Below are 18620 nucleotides of genomic sequence, written 5' to 3'. Positions count from 1 at the left end.
ACTCGTTCAAGTTCCGGTTGCTCCACTTTCAATCCGGCTCCCTACTAATGTGCCCGGGAAACCAGCAGAAGATGGCCCAAATGCTTGGGCCCCTTTACCCACATGGGAGACCTGGATGAAGCTCCTGCTTCCTGGCATTAGTCTAGCCTAGCCCTGGCTGTTGCAGCCAGTTGGGGAGTAAACCAGCAGATGAAAACTTGTCTGCATCTCTCTCTCTCTCTGTAACTCTGCCTTTCAAATAAAAAGGCACTGTCTATGTTAGTCACATCCACTTCTTGTGCCCTAGCCTTGCCCGGAGAATCCATTCTCTCTCGTCAGATATTCAATGATGTCATACTCTCTCATGTATACATTCAGTTAATATTTTTGGTGTCTACTGATGTCAGACCCTGTAGGGATGGTGGGTACATGGGAGTGAGCTAGACATCACTTCTTCCACTATAAAACTTGCAGACTAGCTTACTAGGTGATGACAACAGAGTATACAACAAGTGTTATGAGGAACTGAAGCTTCCATGACCATTCTTAACCCAAACATGAGGCAGCAGAGGGCAGGGAGATTTCTTGGAGATACAACTTTAAAGCTGAAATCAGAAGGAGTTGACCAGGGGGACAGAAGATGAGATAGATAAATTCTCAAATGAAGGAACAGCTGCCTCAAGGTAAGAGAGAATAAATAAGTGGGCAGAAGATGGAACCCTTGAATGCCATACCATCTGCCAACCTCAGGATTCCTGGAGGCAGAGGCTGGGTGGAAGAGGCAGACAAATTATATTTATCAATCTAATGTTTGAACTTCAAAGACTTACCAGTGATCTCTGGGCCTGATGTGGTACACTGGATCAAGAATGAATCACTAGGGTTGCTTTCAATCTCAGGTCTTGGGTCCAGAGCAGGTATGAGCAGTAAAATATTCACTGGGAACATTTTTTGTTTAATCAAAATAAACAGTCTGAGTTATGGAGGAAAAAAAACTGTTTCTTATAGCCTAGATGATGTTTTTATTTTATTCAAACCCTAACATATAGGTAATGATATAACAATATGTAAATGATTCATTTCCTGCTTAAGAAACAAAGCATTGCTGAAATGACTAACGTCCCCAGGTAACCTGTCCCCCTGTGCCTTCCTACTCAGCAGTGGCTATTAATCAGAATTAGATATATATTACTCCTGTGTATCTTTTTATGCTTTTCTTTATATAGTATCCATCAGTGATACATGGTGTAGTTTTGCAACCTTTCAATTTTCATGATTTTGGCATCATATTGTAACTGTTGTTCAGTGTTCTGTTTTGGGGAGAGGGTGGTGAGCATTGTTTTGAGATTTGTCTGTGTGGGTATACATATTTCTTGCTTGCTCATTTTCCCCTTTCTATATTTCACTGTGTAATTATATTTCATACATTTCCTGTTAATGGGCATTTGAGTTGTTTCTGTTGTTTATTCCTTATAAACAGTGTTTCACTAAACATTCTGCACAGGTCTGTGACTTTTGATTGAATAGAAGAATCTAATTTTAGATGCTAAGTGGGCCTTTTTGAGAACCAGCAGCAAATAACTTGCATTTTAGGCTTTCATGATGTTTGATCACTTGTTGTGAGAGCTTGTGCAACCAAAGGCAAAGTCCTAGCTTTCAGTAGCATTTGGATGGATTGCTGTGGCCTATTAGTGGCACTAGAGTTGTGATTGCTCATTGGTAGCCTGAGACAATCTCATCATGGATGAAAGGGATCACAAAGGAGAACCTTCTAAGAGGAAGCAAGTCTGGGATCCCAAAGGTTGCTCCCTGCGATGAGAATGGCCCTGAAGATCCAGGCTGAGCCTTTCCAGGATCTGTTTCTCCACAGCACAGTGGGGGATGCTCAGGGATCCCTGTGGAATTTAATGGTGCTCCTCATGCTTTGCTGGCTATTTAATCCCAGTGAGTTTAACTTCTAGGCTCTCAACCAACCAGAACTGTGGCTGGCATTCTCACAAGAGATTAGTGAAATATCTAAGAAGTTTGGGAGTGCAGTGGAGGATGGCCCAGGCCCTTGGGCCCTGCACCTGCATGGGAGACCAGGAGAAGGCACCTGGCTCCTGGCTTCGGATCAGCGCAGCGCGCTGGCCGCAACGCACCAGCCATAGCGGCCACTTGGAGGGTGAACCAATGAAAAAAGGAAGACCTTTCTCTCTCTCTCTCTCTCTCTCTCTCTCTCTCTCTCTAACTCTGCCTGTCAAAAAAAAAATCTAAGAAGTTCTGTCTACACCTCTGTGAGGCTGCTCCTTCTATCTTTGTAACCATCACTTCCTTCCCCAAATATGGTGGTCAGCTTCCGATTGTTGTGCTCTTGCTCCACTACAGTCTGTTCTCGAAATGGTGGCCAGGGTGTTACTTTTGAAACATGAATCAAGCGATCTCTCTCCTCTTCCTAATTAACTCCCCTAGCTTTTGTATCAGTTGGAGTGAAAACCCAAGGTTCAGGTTCCGGCTAACATGGTCTTCCATGACCTAATCCTGATTATTTCTCAGCATCATGTCCTGTTACTCACTGTGCCCTGGTCCTAGTGTCCTTGATGGTTCTCAGTCACACTGCACTACCTCAGCACTCTTGTATGTGCTGTCCCTGCAAGGCTTTCTCCTTGTTCTCTGCTTTACACAAGACAGGAGCTGCTGATCTCTTCTTTTGGAGTTTCAACATAGGTAAATAGTGGATGGAACCTACCCATTCCCTTTCTTCCTGAGCCAAGAAGGATGACACTGCTCTTTGTGTTGTTTAGGAAGTAAGCTCTGTTTGTCAGAGAGCTCCAGGGCCATCTCTCTCTCTCTTTCTCTCTCTCTGGCCTTCTGTCTTCCACTTTTCTCCCTCCAGTTGGCCCCTCTGCAGTGTTACCTGGCCACAGCTGTCAGGTGTGTTCTCAGGTCCAAAATAATGGCTGCACCATGTGCCCTTGGGGATGATGAGCAAGAACCAGCAAGAATAGAGCCTATTTGAAGTAACTTAACATTGTGTTTATTATATCCAGAAGTTTTTTTTTTTTAGTTGAAAAATAATACCAGTGATAAAAGTTGGCATTTGTGGAGGGGTTCACTGTATGTCTGGCATGTAAGGCAATGTGGTTAGAAGACCAACAACTCTAAGATTAGAAAAAATAGATCTTTCTCTCATCCTCTATGGCAAAGAACTTCATCTCTGATTTATTTTTATTTTTAAAGATTATTTATTTATTTTAAAGGCAGAGAGGAGAGATTGAGAGAGAACAAGAAAGAGAGAGAGAGAGAGAGAGAGAGAGAGAGAGAGAGAATCCCTTCCACTGTCTTAGCCTCCAAATGCCCATTTGAGGGTGAGTCAGGCCAAAGCTAGGAGCTAGGGATTTGATCATAGTCTCCCATGTAGGTGGTGGGGACACAGCTATTTGAGACATTGCATGCTGCCCCCCTGGGTGCCCATTAGCAGGGACCTGGAATGGAGAGTGCAGCTGGGCCTCAATCCAGGAACTCCAACATGGTATGTGGATCTCCCAAGCTGCAGCCTAACTGCTGTGTTAAATGCCTGCCTCTCGTTTTATTTTCTATGTATTCCTTACCTTCTTCAAAGGATGGTGAGGAAGGTCACAGAAAATAATTCTAAGCTGTAAAGGGATATTCAAATGTGGAAAAGTATCATTATTATAACTATACACATTCTCTTCAATTATCAACAATAAAGTAAAAAGATATGTGCATACCTCTCAACAGTAAGATTAGTGAATTTTACTTTTTGGAATTTTAGTTATCTAAAATAATTTCAGGATATCTAAAATAGTTATCTAAAATAATTTCAGTTATCTAAACTATTTTCAGGATACTTTTTGTTCATTTATTTTTGTCATCTTTATTTTATTTATTTTTCTTTATATTTGAAAGGCAGAGAGACAGAAAGAAAGAGAGGTGGAGAGATCTTTCACCTGCTGGCTTATTCCTCAAATGCCCCCGCATCAGCCAGGCCTGGGGAAGGCTGCAAATAGGAACCAAGAACTCAGTCCAGGTCCCACACATGGGCATCAGGGACCCAAGGACTTGAGCCATGACCTGCTGCCTCCAAGGATGCATGACAGTAGGAATCAGGATCAGAATTGGAATAGCTGGGACTCAAATCAGGCACCCTAATATAGAATGCAAGTATCAAAAGTTTAGAAGATGAGCCAAAAGATTTCCCCCTTATTGTCTATTTAACAGTAAGGAAACTCGTATTCACTTATTGTGATAAAGGTAGACAGTACTTCTTGGTTTTCTTCATAATGAACAGTGCTACCAGTGAAATCACCAACTTTCTGAATAAGTAGCAGATGACTTGCTGAGCATTTAAATTTGAAGAGTAATTTACGTAAATGACTCCTTTTTCTTTTTGGTGACTAAAAACACTAAGAGTTAAATATCACCTTCAGATGCCTTTGGAGTTTGTTATGGTAAGTAATCATTAGTTCTTTTCCCCATTTTGATGGCTCTTTGTAAATTCATCTTTACATTACTGTAGTACCTAGATTGGCCCATGATATTTGATTTAAGGAAGAGATTCTCTAGGGAGATTTGAGGGCTTCTGTTGGCGCCCTGTTCTTCCTTCTGGGTTTCTGAGAACATTTTCATCTGGTCTCATAGTGAATCACAGTTATAGCCAATCTGAAGGTGATATGGGAAATGTGGACTTTTCCCCATTTTCTTCTCTACAAACCTTTCTCCTGTCCCTTGAGAGTTTTGAGCCTTTTGAGGTTATATAAGCTAAAAGAATCACCTCCCCTCACCACCTCCAACCTCACCCACTGTGGGTACAGCCAACATCACATCCCACCTGTGTCTCATCAATGGCATCAGGCCAGTCTTGACAGATCTCTTGTGTTCCTCAGTCAGTTCTCAATGTGGAAATCAGATGTATCATTTCAAGCATATGAGATCATATTTATTTCTTTTATTGAAAATTTATAAAGACCCTCATTTTTTTCAGAATCAGACACATATTCCATCAAATGACCTGCAATATTCTCTATGATTGGCCTCCTCTCTTGGTTATTTGGATCTCGTTTCCTACTATTTCCTCCTTAACTTCCTCTGTTCTGCTCATTCTGATTTCGTGGTTGCCCCTTCAGCAGACCAGGCATCCTTTGGGCCCTCGCCTGCCTCAACTCCTTCAGTACATAGGTCTTGTCTTCCCAGTGAGGTTGCTTGTGTCCACTCTATTTAATATTGCTATCCGCCCTCACCTAATCTCATCAATGCCCATCCTCTTCACCCTGTTCTGCCTTGTAGTTCTTTCCTTAGTCCTAACCATTGTAGAAGAATATGTGAATTACTTATCTTCTGTGTCTGTTGTTGATAGACTCTACTTGAATGCAGTCTTCTTAAGGAGAATCATCTCTCTGCTTTGTTTGCTGATGGGAATCTCAAGCACTGAAAGGGCAATTCGCACCTTATGGGTGCTACAATAGCTGTTTCTGTTAAAGAACTTGAATGAAAAATAATTGAATAAAATGTTAATGGTAATTATGTTAGATAATTTTGCCATTTGCCAAGCAGTATGTATCATCTTAACCAATACTCCCAACAAACTTACAAATCAAGTATCATTAAGACCACTGAATTACAGATAGTGAAATTTAGGATTAGAAACATGAAAGTACATTGTCTTGGGTCTAATTGTTGATATAATTTAGAACTTAGGTAAGCCCAATAAATGTGACTCCTATGAACTTTATTCAAGAATAGTGTTGCTTCCATACTCTTTATTTATGGATGTTCTACAGCATTTCATTTGGGAAAGGTTTTCCTATGTAACTGCTTCTGGTAACCACCGTCCTAGAGGTTTAAACCAAACCAAAGTCTCATGAGTGTGGTGATAATCTTGGCCTTCAACAGATTCCCATGTAACTGAATTCTGTGACATTCATTTGAGCCATTCCTCTCAACTCTTACCAGTTGATACTTGGTTTTTAAAAAGAAAGAGTAAAAGCAACTATTGTGAATTTAAGGACTTTATCCTACTCTCAAAAAAATCCTGTTGTTCATCTCTGTATCTCATTGTATTTTGTGTGTTGCACATTCAACTTCACATTCCATTGTGTTCTGGGGTTGCATCTTTGACCAATTTAAGTCCCAGTGATATCCCCTCACTCTACCAATTCTTTCTTCTAGGAGAATGATATTAACTTGACCCACATTGAGTCCAGACCTTCTCGTTTAAAAAAAGATGAGTATGAATTTTTCACCTACCTGGATAAACGTAGCATGCCTGCACTTGAAGACATCATTCAAATCTTGAGGCATGACATTGGCGCCACTGTCCATGAGCTTTCCCGAGATAAGAAGAAAGACACAGGTAAGAATTAGAAGACTTTTGCAACACAAAAGATTCTATACTGTTTTCATAGAATAATGACAAAAATAATACTTTGTATATTAGAATATTTTCTATGTCTATAATAAAACATCTGAGGTTTGGTAATTTATAAAGAAAACCAGATTGTTTAGCTCAAAGTTCTGTAGACCCAGGAACATGGTGCTGAACCTGGTGAGGACAACCCTGACTACATCACACTGTTGTAGATAGCATCATGGTAGTAGCACATTCAATAGGAAGGGATTATATGGTAAAACAGGAAGCCAGGGAATCGGGAGGGGTCAGGCACACTCTTTTATAACTCACTCTCATGGGAGCCAACACATGTCCTATGACGTCTACCTTAATCTCTTCCAAAGGCAGTGTCTCCAATGACCTAACAACATTTTACAAGCCCCCTCCCCACTCCTAAAGTTCCCACTATCACAGCCTCCATGAACCCTTGGTGGGGAGGAATAAACCACATTGAAAATGTAGCTCCCTGGAAGACTGTTGGGGGATTAAGCAGGAAGATATAGATTAGGGACCTAGGTAAGTACCTGGCATATTATAGAAATATCCTAAGTGTTAATTCCCTTTCCTCAAGATATCTATTCCTTCTATTAACAGCTCTCTTTCTATTGTTGTGATTTTTATAGATTTTTTTCATTCCTGAATTAAACATGCTCTCAATCTTTATCTCCAGGGTCCTTTCTACAAGGATGCAAATTTAAGACAAGATATCTGATTATGTCCATTCCAACCAAGGGCTCTCCCCAAGTCCATCTCATAATGTGCCAATTCTGGACTTGGGATTACCTGACTCCTTGTTCCCTGGGCTTTCATTGTCACCATTCATTTGTTTATCTGTCTTTTCTATGAAATTATGAAGTCCTTGTGAACACAGAGGCGCTCCCACCTATATTTGCATCTTTGGAGTTCAGCACAATGCTCTATACAAATGTATTTATAAAGGAATGACTACAGGAGTTGTCAAGACTGGCTCTGATTTATTATTTATTTAGTGAAATGATGATCACAGCTGTCTTCTAGAAGGGAAAAGAGCAACAGAATGTAGGAATTATAATCACGGGTTTTGGCTCAGTTAAAGTCCTGCTTCTTCCACTTTCTTACTCTGAGACCCTTGATAGCTGCTCTGAAATCTGTTTCTTAGAGTGTTTTTGAGAAGATTAAATGAGATTATAGGTGCACAAAAACAGTATTTAGCACAGTATTTAGCATAGGGTTAGATAAATTATAGTGTGTGGTTTTTGTTATGATTGTGTTTAACCCAAAAAGAATACAAATAAGTTGATTGCATTTTAGGGCCCAAAGCATATCCAGATGAACTATTTTTTAATAGACCATTTTTAAGAGAAATACTATGTTTATAGAAAACTTGTGCAAAAAGCACAGAGAATTCCCCTATGTCTTCTTTTTAACCTCCCATCCCTAATCCAAGTTTCCCTATTAACCTCTTGCACTGGTGTGGTAGATTTTTTTAAGTGATGAATTAGCTTCAGTACATTACTATAACCCACAGTGCACAGTTTATATGTTGTATTGTGCTTTATGTATCATGGCTGTATCAGTTTTTGTTTTTGTTTTTGTTTTGACAGGCAGAGTTAGACAGTGAGAGAGAGAGAGAGACAGAGAGAAAGGTCTTCCTTTTTCTGTTGGTTCACCCCCTCAAGTGGCTGCTACGGCCGGCATTTGCAGCCGGCGTGCAGCGCTGATCTGAAGCCAGGAGCCAGGTGCTTCCTCCTGGTCTCCCATGCGGGTGCAGGGCCCAAGGACCTAGGCCATCCTCCACTGCACTCCCGGACCACAGCAGAGAGCTGGACTGGAAGAGGACAAACTGGGACAGAGTCCGGCGCCCCAACCAGCACTAGAACCCGGGGTGACGGCACCGCAGGCAGAGGATTAGCCTAGTGAGCCGCGGCACCGGCCATGGCTGTATCAGTTTTGAGAAATGCATAATATCATGTAGGTACCATTACAATGTCATACAAGAATGGTTTTACCCCCCTAAAAATATTCTGTGTTCCAACTGCTCATCCCTTTACTTCTACATCCTTCTTTTGGAAACCATTGGTGTTTTTGTTGTCTCCATAGTTTTTCCTTTTCTATTGATATATTTGGAATAATAGAGTATGGAATCTTTTAAGACTGGCTTCTTTTACTTCACTTAAATACAGTATGTATTTAAATACTTAAATGCAGTATGTATTTAAGTTTCCTGCATGTCTATCTGTGACTTGACAGCTCACTTCTTTCTTATGCTGAATGGTATTCCATTGTATGGATATACCACAGTCTGCTTATCCATTCATCTATGGAAGGACATCTTGGTTGTTGCCAATTTCTGGCTATTATGAGTAAAGCTGTTGTAAACATCCATGGGCAGGTTCTTGTATGGGCATAAGTTTTCAATTAATTTGGATAAATACATAAGAGTGTGATTGCTGAGATAAACTTTCTTTCATCATTTTTCTACGTAAAATCATAAGCTTCTCTCCAAAATGTTGAAAACTTATAGTCAAGAGAATTTCAGGTGCTGAATTGAATTAGTCAGTGGGTATCATGTTATAGTTAGGTAGGAGAAATATGTTCTGATATTCTATTGCACAATAGGGTAACTATAATAATAATGATGTTAGCTGGCACCGCGGCTCACTAGGCTAATCCTCTGCCTTGCGGCGCCAGCACACCGGGTTCTAGTCCTGGTTGGGGCGCCGGATTCTGTCCCAGTTGCCCCTCTTCCAGGCCAGCTCTCTGCTGTGGCCAGGGAGTGCAGTGGAGGATGGCTCAAGTGCTTGGGCCCTGCACCCCATGGGAGACCAGGATAAGCACCTGGCTCCTGCCATTGGATCAGAGTGATGCACAGGCCGCAGCGCGCTGGCCGCGGCAGCCACTGGAGGGTGAACCAACGCCAAAGGAAGACCTTTCTCTCTGTCTCTCTCTCTCACTGTCCACTCTATCAAAAAATAAAAAAAAATTAAATAATGATGTTACATTATTTAAAAAAGCTAGAAGAAAAGTTTTTGACTGTTTTCACAACAAAGAAGTGATATATGAGAAGATAGATAAGCTTAACCTGATTTGAAAATTACACACTGTGCACAGGTATTAAAATATCACATTACAGGCCGGCGCTGTGGCTCACTTGGTTAATCCTCCACTTGTGGCGCCAGCATCCCATATGGGTACCAGGTTCTAGTCCCGGTCGCTCCTCTTTCAGTACAGCTCTCTGCTGTGGCCCAGGAAGGCAGTGGGGGATGGCCCAAGTGCTTGGGCACCTGCACCCACATGGGAGACCAGGAAGAAGCACCTGACTCCTGGCTTCCGATCGGCGTAGCTCCGTTTTAGTGGCCAATTAGGGGGTGAACCAATGGAAGGAAGACCTTTCTCTCTGTCTCTCTCTCTCACTGTCTAACTCTATCTGTCAAATAAATTTTTTAAAAATCACCTTACTCCATTTATGTATATAGTTCTTATATTTCAATTAAAATAATACGTAGTATTCTAATAGCCAGAGATGCTTTAAAATGAGACAAAATTATCTTCATAGAACAGGCCACTGGACCATTTTCTAAAAGGTATCGCTAAGACTTTCCTAAGAAGTCTCTCATTTTCTGTCCTCATCTTCCTGTGGCTATAACCTAGACAAGGAAACCCACTCCCAGCTTCTGCCCTGGCTGAGAGTGGACAGCAATGCAGAAGGGCTCAGGCTTCTGGGGGCGGGCACTTAGAATTCCTCCTTGGATCAGTGCTATCTGCCTTCTTTTTCCTTCGGCCTCCCAAGCTGCTTCCCTAATGACTACCCTGTCCTGTTTTTCCGGCCACCTGCTCCCAACAGGACCTGCAGGCTCTCGGGACAAAGGGCCTGCCAGATCCTGGGGCAAGCTCTGCATTTGGTTGGAGCAGGTGGAGACCAGGCCAGCTGGGGCTCAGGGGTAGGAAATCAAAGCAATTGACAAGCAGGCGGGCCCCTTGGGGATCCAGGAAGATGTATGTAGACCAGCTGGAATGCTGGCAGCCTGGACAGGGGGCTCTGACAGGAGGTCCTTAACTGGGATACAGCACCAGTTAGAAGACTAGATCCAGGAACCAGGGCTTACCACACAGTGTGACCCTTTGCAGTTTCCCAACTGAAGCCATCAGGAGTAATAAAAATCTCTGCCTACATGGATGGCACTGGAGGACATTCTGCTGAGAATAAGCCAGCCGCAGAAAAGCAAATACTGCACGTTCTCACTCCTTCAGTGGAAGCTTAAAAGTTGATCTTATAAATGCAGAGACTGGAATAGCGATCACCATCACTAATACCGAGGGAGGAGGGGATGGAAAAAGGATGGATAACAGGTACCAAGATGTAGCTAGATAGGATAGTTCTGGTGTTCTGTAGCACAGTTGAGTGACTAGTATAACAATTTATTGTATATTTCAAAATAACTAGAAGAGTATAAGGTTTCTCAGCCCTAGAAGTGGTGAGTGAGCAAATGGAAGTAATTAATTGCCTTGATTTTATCATCATACATTGTACACATGGATCAAATGATCATGCTGTACCCCATAAAAATGTACAAAAATGATGTGTCAGTTGAAAACTGTTAAAAAAAGAGTCTTTGCCTGTTTGGATTATTGAAGTCACCCAAGTGAAACACTGGCAGCAGAGAACAGCATGTTTAAGCTCGGTGATGTTCCCTGTTCCTAGCATTGTCATCATTGTTGCAAGTCCTGGCAGGGGCACTGGAGCCACAGAAAGCCAGCCTGCACACAACTGCGTCTTCAGAGATTCCGAGAACTGAAAATGACCTCAGAGGTCATGCAGCCTCACAGATGCCTTAATTTTCAATTGTGGAAACAGAGGCTATGACTTGCCTTAAGGCAGAGGGTGAATTCTGTGTGGTCATAGGCAGAATGTGGCAAGAATGTGCTGAGTGCTGCTCTGTGCTGGGCGCTGTGCTACGAGCTGGAGACAGAACTGCCTGCTCTAGAGAAATACATAGTCTGACAAGGTGATGAGAAAGCCAAGTGAATACAGTAGAGGAGCAGGTGTTGCCATGGAGAAAGAACTGATGGAATTTGGCCTCTCTTCCACTGTTTAACTCTGAGAACGCAGCAAGTGTAAAAACAAAAAGTATCTTTTTCATGCAAAGGTATCTCGTAATCACTGTTGGGTTTACACAGGCTAACTGTAGCACAAGCTCAATCCCCTAGTGGGGCTTCTCAGCTCACTGCTTAAAGTGGCAGAGTTGACATTTGAATTTGGGATGATATTTTACCTAACGGTGGAAAAACATCTAAGACTAGCCCTTTAAAACATCCCATGTTTCATGACTCTTACTTCTTTGGGTGGTTTGTCACCCCATTCTTATCCTGGATGCCCTGCTCACACTTGACCTTAACTTACTTATAACCTAAATAACTGCTCCTTAGCAGCTGATGCTAAAATGGCATGACCTTGCACCTGGCAAGAAAGATGAGCTCTTTGCATTTCTGTAGTCGTTTTAGTGGTGTCTGGGCCCAGAAGCAGATTGTTTTAGGGGAAACCACGGCTCCATGCAGAGTTACTCTTTCTGTAAGGCTCAGTGGGAGGATGATCAGAGGAAGAAAAGCATCAGAGTAGATCTGAACCTTTGATTCTTTCTCTGGACAAAATGCCCCTTTTAATAAGAGGCTCAGATCTCAGGGGTGAGTCTGACAGCAGGTTCAAGTGAGGGATCTGAACCCCTCAAATAAATTAAGCTAAATCACTTTCCACTCTAGTTTCTAAGCCATTCAGAAAGCCATGTGGGTGATAGAAAATGAAACTTTTTCAGTTTCTTAATTGCCAAAGTTCCCCACCCAAAACAGCTTAAGGGGAGGTTAATTATGGTGACATGTTAAAGAAACCCCAACCTTCTCAAATGCCTCCCGGAGAAGCTGATGTGAATTTAATAGGATTTTAATCCAGAGAGTCTTTTGAATACTTGAGGTCTATTCTCCTTCCACCCTCTCTCCTGATGACCTCAAATCCTTCTTCAAGCCAACATAAAAGAGCATTAATATCATCCATCGATCAATCTACTAATCCTTTTACCTTTTCCTTTGAGTGCCCTGCATGACATTGTATTCAATGGGGAACGGAAAATGCCTACATGAAGACAGATTGTAGCCAGGAGAAGCAGATGGACAAAATGTCTTGGGTAGAAGGAGGTCTAGGAGTATCACCTTTTGGAGAAAGTTGTCTGTTCAGAGTTATTTTCCAACAGTAAATGGGCATTTACTGGATTTTGTTCACGATGTGATTGTAAGGATCTGTTGAGAAAAGTGAGTCTAGGCTGCTAATGCAACTGTTTTCTACAAACAACAGCCTCTATTTATCTTCTTCATCAGCATCACCATCATCATCATCACCACCATCTTCTACCTGTCAATCATGGATCTATCTAACTATCCATCTACCAATTATCTATCTGTCTCTCTATATATCTATCCACCTACCTTTCTATCTTTCTGTCTATCTAGCTGGGGTACATGATTATTGTGAGAAGACAAAAGCAGCATTATTATACTTATTCCTTCCATCTTAACACTCTGCCCCAAGAGGTTTCTCTTCCCTGTTTCAATATTGCTGCCCTGAAGACCTGTACTGAGTAAGGCTGCTGTTTCAAATTAGTTTGGTTTGGAGCGGAGTATCAGATTCTGTAGAGGTAGAGGGCTCTGAAAAGCCCCCTGGGATTGTGAGGAAAAATGGTACACATGCATACATATGCATAATTTTTAGGAAAGAAGATTACATGCATACATATGCATAATTTTTAGGAAAGAAGATTTTTCAAAGAGGCTATGATTCTCAAAGAGTTAAGAATCTTTAAAGAGAATGTTTAGAGCTGAAAGGAAAATCCAAATAGCTTGAAGTTTATTCCCATTCCCACCACCTGCCTCTCTCTCTCTCTCCCTCCACTTGTCTATTGTGTTTCTGCCTTTCCACGACCCTGCTCCAATTATAAACTTATCCCCATGCATTTCACTTTGTCCTGTGTGTGCCTCTAATGGCCATGCCTATAGGTGATGGTGGCACTGGGTCCTCAGGAAACAAGGTATTTTCAGGCTTGTACTTGTAAATCACCTTTTTTTTTTTCAGTCTTTATCTGGAGATTTGCTGAATGTGTTATGTAGCCCTGAGTCCTAGAGGCTCTGGAAGTGACTTCTATTTCAGTAGACTGTCTCATTAAGATGAGAAGACCCCTGTCTTCAATCGAGGAGTGGGAGATGACACCAATCCAGGAGCTGGACATAGAACCTCTAGGTGATGCCATCTGGTTTGCTCTCTGCAGTCTGTCAGGGAAGGCTTTAGTCATTGGCAAGGAGAGATCTGAGCAAATACTACTTTTGAAGCTCATGCAGTTGGCCAGGCCACAGAGCTTCACACTAAAGAAGATCATAAAATTACAGGCAGGCTCTCATTCTCGGAGGAAATCCCTCATTTATGAGCCAAATAGAGTGTTTTCAAAATTCTTTCCCCTTAGGTTGTCTCATTTGAACCTTGCAATAGCCAACTCAGATAGTGCCAGCAGTTAACATTGTTCTTATTTTCAGTATTAGGAAACAAGACAGAGGTGAAGTTGAAAGACAGCATAGATTTTGTAGTCTTCATTGTTCCAGTTCAGTTCCTAGGCTGTAGCAGTTTGGCTAACTTATTTGTTCTCTGTAAGTCTCCTTCTACACATTTGTAAACTGAAGCTATCTGGGTGCAAATGTGGTTGTGTAGATTATATAATAAAATTTGCATAAGTGTCTGGCATGTAGGATCCATGTAAAATATTGCTAGTAGACTTATATTTGAGTCTTCTGTAAGGAAACCCAGTGAATCTTATGGCTGAACAAGTCTGGAATCCTAAAATTCAAATCTTTAACAAAGAAAAGCTGTCATGAGATGCTATTTATGTAGATCCTGAAGATTGTGAAAGTTACAGGGAGTTAGACTGAGAATACCTTTTCTCTGTGGGAGAATGTGTTTCCTCAATGGAAGGAGGTAATAAGAGCATATGAAATGATTGTAACTGGAGGTCAACTTACCATTCATGCTGGATGGAAAGAACTTCACATTGACCCAGAAAGAGCAAGGAACTTAGAGGGTCAAGAGCCAGCTTCTGGGTTCTTTGTACACTGTTACCTAGGTTTGAGTCCCTTCTGACCTCCTACTGGCTAGGTGACCACATTTGCTCCCCCTTTATCTGTAAAATGGAACTAAGACCCACTCTGCCACCTACTATGGCTCATGGAGGGAATTTTTATTAATGTCGTTCTTGCTGATTTCATTCTCCTTGACATTTCTGTAGCATTTGACAGAAATCTCCTCAGGAATTCTCTCATTCCTTAGCATTTTATAAATTAAACTTTTAAAAACTCTGCTATTGGCCAGCGCCGCAGCTCACTAGGCTAATCCTCCGCCTTGCGGCGCTGGCACACCGGGTTCTAGTCCCGTCGGGGTGCCGGATCCTGTCCCGGTTGCCCTTCTTCCAGGCCAGCTCTCTGCTGTGGCCAGGGAGTGCAGTGGAGGATGGCCCAAAGTACTTGGGCCCTGCACACCATGGGAGACCAGGATAAGTACCTGGCTCCTAAAAAAAAAAAAAAAAAAAAAAAAAAAAAAAAAAAAAAAAACCTCTGCTATTAGGGTTTTTTTTTTCTTCTCTTACTGCTATTTCTCAAAAAACGGAGTCATTTTTGCCACTTCTTCTCTTTCATTCACATTTGTTCCATAATTCAGTGGGTCATTCATTCATGCCACCAAAGGTGATTGAGCATATACTCAGTGTCATGAAATAGGACACAGTAGTGAAAAAGACAGACATGATGCCTATCCTGATGGATCCTATAACCTGGTAGGCCACTGCTTCATGGTGTGATATGTGGCATTGATAGGAAAGTACAGCATTCAAATATATTCAAGAGTATTCTTAATGGTCTACTCTATACTCAAGAGTATACTTAATAGGTTCACTGCTTCCCGTCTTGGGTTCAGTTGATGAAGGGAAGGAGAGAAGGGCCAGGGAAAGCCTCCTAGAGTGGAGTAAGCAAGATGTAAGGAATGTAACAGGTGTCAGATGTATTCTATTTGGCCCCATGTAAGTTTAGCATAATTCTAGGTGTAAGTGGGAAATCACCATATCAGTGTGATGTGAGCCTTCCCGAGACAAAATTGCACATTTGGAAATGTAGTGAGCATTATGTCAACTATTACAATTATGGGACATGTGAGTTCTTAAATGGGATATTGGGAAGGTAGTTCCAGTTTATGTGGATGGTTTTAATAATTAATTCTACAGGCCATTATTATTCATAGTTTTATTCATCTTCCTTCACTCATTCCATCTATCTATTCAATACTTCTTCTATTATCAATGGACTCTATTTCATGTTCTAGGCTCCTTTCATTTATGGGGTTCTAGGATCCTCATTTTAGCACATGAAAAGAGAGAACAGATGTGTTTCCCTGAACCCACCACTCCTGACAACTGTCTAGGAGGTGGAGGGGCACAGCTTGATTCTAAGAGCCAGCCCTTGACCTACGCATTCTTGCCAGGATCATCCTTAAGTGCATTTCTTCTTCGTAAAGACAGTAGAAGCTCCTTGAAAAAGGAACATAAAATCCTCCCAACTCCTCATCTTGCAGGATGCTAGCAAGCCACCCCTTCTCTCTGAGCTCAACACTGCAACTGCTTCTCTGCAGGGCTGGAGGTCATTGCCTCAGAGGAGACATCCGGGAGTCTGGGAGGAAGGGGGGAGGGGACCCTTCTATTTTGAGCACAAGAAATGGAGGATTTATTGCTCTTCTGGAGACAGACTGGAGGCAAGCCTGGGTGCCTTGTTGGCTAAACCCTGGGGCTGATGAACATCTGATGGAGGGAGGGGGATAGATTGGACTTAGCCTGCACCTTAAAATGCTGTAAATTTAATGGGCCTGCTCTGACCCACTGTCCAGGAAGCAGGCTCTGGCCAGGAAGCAGGCTCCAGCCAGGCCTATGGGCCTTATGCTTTGGAGCACTTTTGGGCCAGTAGCCGCCATTCAGCCTCCTGGCTGAGTAGTTGACCCCAATTTAATGGGACCACGACGTGGGTGTCCGGAGCTGGCTCTCCAATGGGCTGCTTCCTTTGGAGCCAAATCAATATTTATTAATGATCCACCCCCACCCCCAGCTCCCCTGGTGCCTCTGGCTTCACAGAGGGCCTCTGTTGTGCCAGCTTGCCCCAGTCATTCATTAACCACAGGCCCAGCAGCCTGTTGAGGGGCTCACAGAGGCTGGCCACCGCTGAGGTATTTGGCAAGGTCATTAATGAGCTAATCTGATTTAACTTTTCAAAACAGAGGCCTGGGTCACTGGGGTCAGTCTCTATTCCCAGCATTATGAGACCCGGGTGAGGAGAGGGACTTGTGCCATTCGTGGATAAATAGGAAGGTTGTGTGAAGGAGAATGTTCAAATGTTACAACCCCTAAATCCAGGGAGGTTTGGGCTGCACAGGGTGTGGGGTGGGACCCAGGCTGTCCTAGGGACCCTCCTAAAGCCTCCTGAGACCCTTAACTTGGTACCTCCTTACCCACTCCAGGTGGGAGAACAGGTGTCTAAAATAAAGGAACCACTGCTTCCCATTTATTCTAAGCCATGTGGTCTGATGATGGATTGCCCAGGCTGCAGGATTGTGATTTCATCTCAGCTAGCTCAGGGATCCACAGCAATTTGCTGCATCTCTTTGAGCCTCAGTTTTTTCACCAGTGAACAGGAATAAAAATGCCCACCTCTTAAGTCTGCCTTGAGCGTCAAAAGAGACAATAGAAGTAGAGCACTTAGCACAGTCTCTGGTGCAGAATAAGCCCTCAAGAAAACATACCTCTAAAGGAAAACAGGTAGTTATAAATGTTTGGTTGGTAAAAATTGGAAGAGGTTTGGGACATAGGTATGGACTCTGGTGTGTGTGACCATATTTGCTTAGTTAGGCAAGATTCCAAAGGTTTGTTGTGAGTTCTTAAAGCTACAACACATGACAGATCCACCTGCCATGGGTCAATTATTTCCCACCCCAAACAAGGAAGCAGGTGAGGATTCCATTGCCCCTCCTATTTCACAAGTGAAGAACCAAAAACTCAGGAATCAAGTAATTTTTCAGCTTCTCATAGTTTGCAGATATGAGAGATGAGACTTGAGCTCAAGCCTGCTGGCTTCCAGTCCAGGGTGTGCACACCATTTATGCAGCAGTAGGTGTCAATAAAAGCATTGAAGGCTTGATGTGACTTTGGTGCTAGTCTGTGAGATCCCTAACTTTCACTCCTGGGATCTTCACACTGCTTCCTGCAGAATGCTGCACAGACAGGAAGGGTGCTGCCTCTTCTCTTTGCTCCCTGCACTCCCGAGCACCTATAACTTCCCTCTCCTGAGTCTTCTTTCCTTAAGCCTCCTCCTTGCTTACCAATGTGATGGCTGGAAAATTCCTTCTCTTAATCATTAGACTCAACCCAGGTCCTCCTTCTATCCCAGATGCGATAAAGACCTTGACCTCAAGTGGTGCCTGGGGAGGAAGTGGGAATAAATTCCAGGTTGTTCCTGGGCTGCTGCCTGGAGGAAATGAGTACCTTTATCACTTGACTTTCTGTAATGAAAATGACATTGACGATGATGATGATAGCGATAGTGATAGTGCTGATGATAACATTACTGAAGACTCTCAAAGCACTTGCTGTGTGCCAAGCCCTGTTGTAAGCACCATTCACATGTGAGTTCATTTTCATTCTCTCATAAGCCTTTGGAAAGGCATATCATTGTAGCCACTTTGCAGATGGGGAACCAGGGTAAACAGAGGTAAAAAAAATCTCAAAGTCATGAAATAGCAGAGTAAGGTTGGATACAGTCTATGTGCTTAAGGCCACCAGCCTGGCTGTGACTTGGGCTTTTCTGGGTCATGATGGGGTGCAAACACCAGAGGCCCATGGACTCAGGCGAGCGCCCCACAGTAGTAAAGTGCTACCTTGGGGGCCCTCACAGCTTCTGTGACAAGGTCCTGAGATCAAAGACTTGGGTCTTGATTGGCACTTCATCTTTGTCTCCTGGACTTGAATTCTTTGGGTCTTTGCAACTCCCTCCAATTTGCTACCCCTTCCTCCAACCCTACCACCAAGGGATCTGAACTAAACCATATGGTCCAATTAGGGTCTTCGCTTTGGAAAAGGAAAACTGTTGCCCAGAGTTGGAATTGTGCTGGTTCTGCTGCCCTCTGGTGTTTGGCTGGGAGATGGCCAGAACAGCT

General features: G+C 42.8%; 1 protein-coding gene across 1 annotated transcript in view; it reads left to right on the top strand.

Moving 5' to 3' along the window:
* Positions 1-18620, top strand: part of PAH (phenylalanine hydroxylase) — a 58244-nt gene that overhangs the window by 7390 nt on the left and 32234 nt on the right. Inside the window, exon 3 of the mRNA XM_002711296.5 lies at positions 6148-6331. Coding sequence (XP_002711342.2) covers positions 6148-6331 — 184 coding nt within the window. The remainder of the gene's footprint in view (positions 1-6147; positions 6332-18620) is intronic.

Source organism: Oryctolagus cuniculus, chromosome 11 (assembly GCF_964237555.1).
Source record: "Oryctolagus cuniculus chromosome 11, mOryCun1.1, whole genome shotgun sequence".
NCBI classification, from domain to species: Eukaryota; Metazoa; Chordata; class Mammalia; order Lagomorpha; family Leporidae; genus Oryctolagus; species Oryctolagus cuniculus.
This window is presented reverse-complemented; position numbering and strand designations above follow the sequence as displayed.